This window comes from Dendrobates tinctorius, unplaced genomic scaffold (assembly GCF_039654945.1).
Source record: "Dendrobates tinctorius isolate UK_male_01 unplaced genomic scaffold, ASM3965494v1 ptg000178l, whole genome shotgun sequence".
NCBI lineage: Eukaryota > Metazoa > Chordata > Amphibia > Anura > Dendrobatidae > Dendrobates > Dendrobates tinctorius.
In genome coordinates, this window is record NW_027361845.1 from 3,793,068 (window position 1) to 3,802,496 (window position 9,429).

General features: G+C 45.0%; 1 protein-coding gene across 1 annotated transcript; it reads left to right on the forward strand.

Moving 5' to 3' along the window:
- Nucleotides 1-4,109: 4,109 nt before the first annotated feature.
- LOC141054346 (transmembrane 4 L6 family member 4-like) lies at nucleotides 4,110-7,205 on the forward strand. Its single transcript, XM_073551663.1, has 5 exons — nucleotides 4,110-4,448; nucleotides 4,538-4,603; nucleotides 5,632-5,783; nucleotides 6,002-6,194; nucleotides 6,943-7,205. The coding sequence occupies exons 1-4, from the start codon at nucleotides 4,125-4,127 to the stop codon at nucleotides 6,189-6,191; spliced, it is 732 nt and encodes a 243-aa protein (XP_073407764.1). The 5' UTR covers nucleotides 4,110-4,124; the 3' UTR covers nucleotides 6,192-6,194; nucleotides 6,943-7,205.
- Nucleotides 7,206-9,429: the final 2,224 nt, after the last annotated feature.

Genomic DNA, 9,429 nt, shown 5'->3' on the forward strand with positions numbered 1-9,429 from the left:
TGAGGGACATATGTACCATGATGGGGGACATATAACCCAAGAAGGTGTCAGTATGGGTGAGAAATATACTTGGATGGGGGACATATATACCAGGAAGGGGCAAGGATGGGGGACATATATAACAGGATGGAGGTCATATATACCAGGATAGGAGACATATATAAGAATGGGCCCAGGATGGAAGACATATAAACTAGGATGGGGGTCAGGGGACATATGTACCAGGATACCAGGATGGGGAACATTATATATATATATATATATATATATATATATATATATATATATATATATATATACACAGTGGGGGAAATAATTATGTGATCCCCTCCTGATTTTGTAAGTTTGCCCACTGACAAAGACATGAACTGTCTATAATTTTAAGGGTAGGTTAATTTTAACATTGAGAGATAGAATTTCAAAAATAAAATTCAGAAAATCACATTGTATAAATTATATACATTTATTTGCATTTTGCAGTGAGAAATAAGTATTTGATCCCTCTGGCAAATAAGACTAATAAGGGTCCCATTTCACTTAGCAATGCACCAGCGATCCTGGCAACGATATGACCTGGTAGGGATCGCTGGTGCGTCGCTAAATGGTCGCTAGTAAGCTGCCAAACAGGCAGCTCTCTTCAGCGACACAGCAACCATGCAGCGATCCTCGACGGTCATTGGGACCTTGTCACACAGCAGCTTTTCTGACGATTCCAGCCTGCATCCCTGAGTTCTGCGTCGCCAACGAGGTCGCTCGTCGGGTCAAACACAGCGATGTATGCTGGCCAGCTGGACGCCTACGATGAAAAAATGACCCAGGACAATCGAGCACGATCAGCTATATCCAGCGGGGGGTCCGGTCGCCGCTGCATGTCACATGTAGCGAGATCGCTGGCGAGGTCGCTGTTGCGTCACAAAATCTGTGATGCTTCAGAGATCTCGCTAGCAATCTCGCTATGTGAGACGGGGGCTTTAATTCTTTGTGGCAAAACCATTGTTGGCAAGCCCAGCAGTCAGAAGTTTTTTGTAGTTGATGGTGAGGTTTGCGCACATGTCAGGAGGAATTTTGCTCCACTCCTCTTTGCAGATCATCTCTAAATCATTAAGATTTTGAGGCTGTCGCTTGGCAACTCGGAGCTTCAACTCCCTCCATAAGTTTTCTATAGGATTAAGGTCTGGAGACTGGCTAGGCCACTCCATGACCTTAATGTGCTTCATTTTGAGCCACTCCTTTGTTGCCTTGGCTGTATGTTTTGGGTCATTGTCTTGCTGGAAGATCCAGCCACGACCCATTTTTAAAGTCCTGATGGAGGGAAGAAGGTGGTCACTCAGGATTTTACTGTACCTGGCTCCTTCCATTCTCCCATTGATGCGGTGTAGTAGTCCTGTGCCCTTAGAAGAGAAACATCCCCAAAACATAATGTTTCCACCTCCATGCTTGACAGTGGGGACGGTGTTCTTTGGGTCATAATCAGCATTTCTCTTCATCCAAACACGGCAAGTTGAGTTAATGCCAAAGTGCTCAATTTTTGTCTCATCTGACCACAGTACTTTCTCCCAATCACTCACAGAATCATCCAGGTGTTCATTGGCAAACTTCAGACGGGCCTGCACATGTGCCTTCTTGAGCAGGGGATCTTGTGGGCACTGCAGGATTTTAAACCTATATGGCATAATGTGTTACCAATGGTTTTCTTGGTGACTGTGGTCCCAGCTGCCTTGAGATCAATAACAAGTTCCCTCCATGTAGTTTTAGGCTGATCTCTCACTTTCCTCATGATCAAGGATACCCTTCGAGGTAAGATTTTGCATGGTTCCCCAGATCAATGTCAACTGACAATCATTTTGTATTTCTTCCATTTACTTACTATTGCACCAACAGTTGTCTCCTTCTCACCAAGCGTCTTACTTATGGTTTTGTAGCCCATTCCAGCTTTGTGCAGGTCTATGATCTTGTACCTGACATCCTTATAAAGCTCTTTGGTCTTGCCCGTGTTGTAGAGGTTAAAGTCTGACTGATTAACTGAGTTTGTGAAGAGGAAGTTTTGGCTTGCACTCTGTCACGTAGCAAGGTGCTGGTGTAATGGGCCAGATGACCCTAAGTCCATGCAATCAAAATTCACCGCACACTCTATTGTTTGGGTGATGCAAGTAAATCATATTTCTTTGAGTCAGTGAAAACAGGAAAAAAAAAGGCGAAGCGCAGGAAAAATAATGATAAATAAATAGTGATAAATAAAAAATGGACACCGTATAGTCCTCCATACAGTATATTAGGCCCCATATAATGATCCATGCATTATGATGAGCACCAAATAGTCCTCCATACAGTATTATTGGCACCACATAGTCCTCCATACAGTATTATGGGTACAACATAGTCATCCATACAGTATTATGGGCACCACATTGTCCTCCATACAGTATTATGGGCACCATATAGTCCTCCACATGGTATTATGGGCACCACATAGTCCTCCATACAGAATTATGAGCACCACATAGTCCTCTGTATGGTATTATTGGCACCACATAGTCCTCCATAAAGTATTTTGGGAACCACATAGTCCATCATTCAGTATTATGGGTACCACAGTTCTCAATACAGTATTATGGGCACCACATAGTCCTCCATCCAATATTACGGGCCCCACATAGTACTCCATACAGTATAATGAGCCCCATATAATGCTCCATAGAGTATAATGGGCTCTATACAGAATAATGTGCCACCTATATTGCTACATACATTATAATGAGCAACATATAGTGCTCTATACAGTATAATGGCCCCACATAGTGCTCTATACAGTATAATGGACCCCATATATTTCTCCATACAGTGTAATAGGCCCCACATGGTACTACATACAGGAGAATGATGAGAGAGGGAGCGTCAGCTGAAGGCTCCCTCTTCCATCATTGTTTTCTACTGTATCGGCATCTAGTTAAAAGTACGATGCGTGGGGGGCCCTGGTGCCTGCGTTGGCACTGCCACCCTGACTCACAAGCCCCATAGCATGCTGGTGTCCTCGGCAGTGAGTTTTTCCAGGGCCTTGGAACTTGACCGGGTGGTATCGCCGGCCCTGCCAAGATGGACGACATATATACCAATACCCAGTATGTACAGTACTTCCCACATTAAAGGCCCATCCTGGTATATATGTCGCCCATCCTATCAAGTGGTCACCAGTAACAGGGGTTCTATCTTGGATAACGAAATGGACTGGCTGTGCCTTCATCTAATAGTTTCCCTAATATGTGTCAATATAACCCACCTAATAAGAAGACAGATAACTACATGTAAATCAAGTTTCAGATCCAAAACCAGGCACTCCAACGTTCAAGGCAGTTAAAAATTAATAGTATTTATGGTTGCATCATTGTGAAAGTCAAACGCCGAGATCATTAATGTGATTCATATTCCTTAATTATTAAAGTCCAGTTAACTCATAACTCTCCGATTACTCATAATAACGTGCAAATGGTGATATGTATTAAAAATATAATCAATAGTAATATTATTTATAGAGCCACCTAGTCGACATATTTTTATGGAAACCTCTTGATGTTTTTGAAAAAGTAAAATTTAGGCGCTCTTGAAATTAATAGAAGCAAACTGACCTCTAGTCTAGGTGTGCACATGCCTTCATGAGTAAAAACATAGTACCTATTAGGGGTGTCAGCCATTTGAACAGTTCCTTGCAGTGACATGTTATCTGTGGAGAAACAACCTGCTTTTTGCAATCTCTCTATCCCCATCCCTTGTGTTGAGATGATCTAGAGAAAGGCATAGATGTTGGTCGCAAGAAGCAGGAGAGTAGTCGTCACCTTGATGAGGTCTGGTCAATGAGACTTCTAATGATCTAGAAAAGGAACCAATTCTGGTCCTGGTCACCAATGTTGCAGATTGATGGTAGAGATGAGGGAATCAATTCTCGGAATATCGAGTTCAAGTTGAACTTTCTGACATACAATGTTTAAGGAGAATACATTTGAGGCATCAGATGACCTCCACTTCAAAAATGTCTAAACTTATATATGACCCATGTATTGTTCCATCCTAAGGTAAACGAGGGTTGTTCTTTGGAAAAAGTGACGTCTCACTCTACCTCCCTGCGTCAAATGGAGTTCAAACTTCACTCTCATGTGACTCATTCTGTTATCTATGGGGCTGGGGCTGGGCATATAAGGGACCAGATCAGTATCGTGACCACAGCTCAAGCCTCGTTCATCTGCTCTCAGCCTCTAGTTCATCCCACCACCATGTGCACTGGGAAATGTGCGAAATTTATTGGGATTTCCTTGTACCCATTGGCTGTCATCTCTATTGTCTGCAATGTGATCCAGTTCTTTCCAGGATGGAAGACTGAACCAATAACAAAACCATCAGAACAGATGACTCCAGAAGTTATTTACCTTGGAGGGGTTATCGGAGGAGGAATACTGGTAAGATTATCAGCCTGACTAAAGCTTTAGCTTCAAAATCATGTGTTTCACCTCTGTCCAAACCCATAATCATTGTGTTCTGATTCCAGGTCCTCATTCCAGCGATCCATATCCAAGCCACCGGTCGAGAGGGCTGCTGCAATAATCGATGTGGGGTGAGTCTACTATCTTTATGCTATTGTTTCAAACAAGCCAACAGCCGTTAGGGCATGTAGACTAGGAAGCAATACTGATCATAGAAAGTTTTAACCGTCCACCATTATTCTTTATTCCATGACTTAGGGTGGGAGATTTTTTGCATTTTTGAGTTCTTAAAAGCTTGCCCTCATAAAGCTCCATTAAAGTTTAGTGTTAAACTCATGCACACCCAGAGGAAAATAGTCCCTCCTTCCTTTGGCTTATACCAATATTCTGAACCACCCATCCTAGTTGAGGAGAATAGAGATGTCTTAATCTGCTGAAATGAAAACTTGACTGGTTCGCTCAAATTTGGCCAAAAAAATGTGCTTTACACAAATCGAATTTGCCATTTAAAGACTATTATTATTTTTTGAGGTTTCTCCAGACCACATGGTTTACAAAAAAAAATGAAATCCAAATATCTTCAGATTTGGTTTGCTTTAGGGCTTCTCCGTTGCCCTCACCAGTCCCACCACAAGACTCCCTGCAGCTCCAGTCACTCTTCATGTTTTTTCGACACCTCCAATATTGATTAGGCGATGTCATGAGGCCAAATCAGAACTGAAGACCTCTAATGAGTGACTGGGGGAGGAGAAGAGCGGAGCTAAGGTGGGTCAGGTGAGGGATAGATGACTATTCATTTTTTTAACTCCTTCCAGGCCCTAAATCAAATTGAAGATTCTGACAAATCTGAATTTGGCTTCTCATCGATTCACTAATCTCTACATTAGACTTATTACTCGTACATCCCATTTACTCTTCCCAACACTTCTGTTACCAGTGACAACCCCCTTAAACATGGAAAATATGTAGAGGGAGGAGTCCTGTTTAGGTTTATATCATCCATTGGGAAGGCAGGATAGTTCGAACTCTCGGATGCTGCTCAAAAGCTCCAAACGCTGTTTCTTCAGTAGCACGGCCCTTCCTTGTTTGGAGAAGGTTGACTTTATTTATACGTAGAGCTTGAAACAATCTTATTAAATTCTTCACTTTCCTCCCACAGATGTTCCTATCAATCATCTTTGCCGCGGTTGGAGTTGTTGGATCTCTCTACGGCTTTGTGGTATCTGTGGTAGGAATGGTGAAAGGACCTCAGTGCCAATATTTGGGTCTCATATGGGGGCGACCATTTGAGTCGGAACTTGAAAATTTCAAGTGAGTATTGCCCATCCTGACATATTCTTCACATTACATTTTTTTTAAAACTACTACTCGAGGTTATCACATTGACTTTTCTGCCAAGTAGATTTACCCCTTTCCACTATAATACCGACTATACAAGATAAAATGGTGTCTAAAGCTGTAGCTGGAAGACCTGTTGGTAACTTTTGACTTCAGGACTGAATGCTTATCTTTCCAATTGTCTCCTGCAGTCACGACAACTACCTGTTCCATCAAGACTGGTGGGGTATCTGCACGTATCCCGAAAAGGTGGTGATGTTCAACGTCATCCTCTTCTCTATGGTCATTGCCTCAACGGGTATCTCTCTGGTTCTGTGCACTATCCAGATGTTCAATGGCCTGTTTGGCTGCCTCTGTGGAACCTGCCGAAACAAGGATTAAAAGGTGTGTAGGCCAAATACTAACACTTACACTGCTTTAAGGATGACCAGTCACTAGATCAAAAGTAGCCAGTTTTAGCTCTTATTTTATTCTCACTGTTTCACTGAGTATTCTGACTTTTTTCTTTTTCTAAATCCCCTATATTGTTCCAAAGATATGGGAGTTTTTAGCTAGTGCCAATATCTGCAGTCTTTACAAGGAGGCGTGACTAACAGACCACTGGGGGCGTGTCTTAGACTGCTCTGCATTATTTCCCTGTGAGCCACCCCCCTTTTGTAAAGACCATAAAATTTAGCTCTAAATAAAAAGCCTCATATGTCTGGGAAAGCATGACAGATTTTAAAAAGGAAAAAAGCGGAATACTCAGGGGAGCAGGGGGAATAAAATAAGGGCAAAAACTGATAACTTTTAACCTGGTGGCAGGTCTCTTTAAGATGTGAGCAGAAATACAAAAATCCTTTCACAACTGTATAAAAAGACTTGGCATGGAGATAACACTAATCAATAATTATATTCTGGTAAGGTACATAATGGCATTAATAGCGCGGAGCAATATCATTTACTGCTTTACTGATTAGATTTAGATTGCAAGCTGCTGACCAAGGCCAGTGAGCAAAGATCTCATGGTTGGCACTGCCGCCTTATTACAGCATGGGTCATGGGTTTGAATCCTGGGAGAGGCTGTTTGTTATAATTACTTATCTATTGTCATGGATTTATTTTATTCATGTATTTTATTTTTCTTTTATAGTTTGACTCATCGCACCCCCTATCATGCTACATAAAGAAGAACTGAATTATCGAGGGCTTCTTACATTGAGCGCCCCTGCCTTGAACACATAATTAACCCTTCTTCATCATTGACGACAGACAGCGTGAACTTTAAGTGACAGAATGAAGGGTATCTTCCTGACCCCGGCCCTGAATGTCCCATCATGCGATGTGTATATAGCTGTTATATTTTTCCATATAATTTATATTGTAAATTTGTAATTAAATTGAGATTTTGCAGTAGCATCTTCCTTCTGTCTGTTTTTTTTAAATATTTTTTAATATCTATTTTTATTGTATTTTTTGTAATTTTATCTTTTTTTGGAGAGTAGGAAATTGGCAGATATGCCTGGTACTGTAGCTATAACTCATCTATAATATAACCGGCTAAGCGTCACTCTGTCCGAAGCCTTTATAGACTGCGCAAGCGTGGCGCGCCTGCGCAGTCTGGCTCCAGACAGAGTGACGCACCCCCCCAGGGGATCGCGGAAGATGCACCCCCCCTGGAGATCGCGGTAGACGCACCCCCCCGCCGGCACGACACCTTACCGATTCGGTTTGGCCACGGGGTCTTGCGTCTTGCTGTGATGACAGGAGAGGGCGGGTTGCTGTTCCGGAAGCGGTGAATGCGCAGTCCGCGCTTTCCGGCGCCATTTTGGGGAAGACACACTGCAGTGTGTCTTCAAGACAATGGCGCCAGAAAGAGAGGAATGCGCAGGCGCCGACTCCGGAGCAACAACCCGCCCTCTCCTGTCATCACAGCAGGCACAGGGGGATGAGGGGTACCATGCATACCAGGATAGGGATGAGGGAGTACCATGCATACCAGGATTGGGGGATGAGGGGTACCCTGCATACCAGGATAGGGGATGAGGGGACCATACATACCAGGATAGGGATGAGGGAGTACCATACATACCAGGATTGGGGGGTGAGAGGACCATGCATACAAGAAAAGGGGGGTGAGGGGACCATGCATACCAGGATTGGGGGATGAGGGGTACCATGCATACCAGGATTGGGGGATGAGAGGACCATACATACCAGGATAGGGATGAGGGAGTGCCATGCATACCAGGATTGGGGGTGAGGGGACCATACATACCAGGATAGGAATAAGGGGGTACCATGCATACCAGGATTGGGGGGTGAGGGGTACCATGCATACCAGGATTGGGGGGTGAGGGCACCATGCATACCAGGATAGGGGATGAGGGAGTACCATGCATACCAGGATAGGGGATGAGGGAGTACCATGCATACCAGGATAGGGGATGAGGGGACCATACATACCAGGATAGGGATGAGGGAGTACCATACATACCAGGATTGGGGGGTGAGAGGACCATGCATACAAGAAAAGGGGGGTGAGGGGACCATGCATACCAGGATTGGGGGATGAGGGGTACCATGCATACCAGGATTGGGGGATGAGAGGACCATACATACCAGGATAGGGATGAGGGAGTGCCATGCATACCAGGATTGGGGGTGAGGGGACCATACATACCAGGATAGGAATAAGGGGGTACCATGCATACCAGGATTGGGGGGTGAGGGGTACCATGCATACCAGGATTGGGGGGTGAGGGCACCATGCATACCAGGATAGGAATAAGGGGGTACCATGCATACCAGGATTGGGGGGTGAGGGGTACCATGCATACCAGGATTGGGGGGTGAGGGGTACCATGCATACCAGGATTGGGGGGTGAGGGCACCATGCATACCAGGATAGGAATAAGGGGGTACCATGCATACCAGGATTGGGGGGTGAGGGGTACCATACATACCAGGATAGGGGGGTGAGGGGTACCATGCATACCAGGATTGGGGGGTGAGGGCACCATGCATACCAGGATAGGAATAAGGGGGTACCATGCATACCAGGATTGGGGGGTGAGGGGTACCATGCATACCAGGATTGGGGGGTGAGGGGTACCATGCATACCAGGATAGGGGATGAGGGGACCATGCTTACCAGGATAGGGGGGGTGAGAGGACCATGCATACCATGATAGGGGGATGAGGGGTACCATGCATACCAGGATTGGGGGATGAGGGGTACCATGCATACCAGGATAGGAGGTGAGAGGACCATGCATACCAGGATAGGGATGATGAAGTACCATGCATACCAGGATTGAGGGATGAGGGGTACCCTGCACACCAGGATAGGGGGTGAGGGGTACCATGCATACCAGGATTGGGGGATGAGAGGACCATGCATACCAGGATAAGGGGTGAGGGGGCCATGCATACCAAGGATTGGGGGGCGAGGGGACCATGCATACCAGGATAGGGGGGTGAGAGGACCATGCATACCAGGATAAGGGGTGAGGGGGCCATGCATACCAAGGATTGGGGGGCGAGGGGACCATGCATACCAGGATAGGGGGGTGAGAGGACCATGCATACCAGGATTGGGGGATGAGGGATACCATGCATACCACGATAGAGGTGAGGG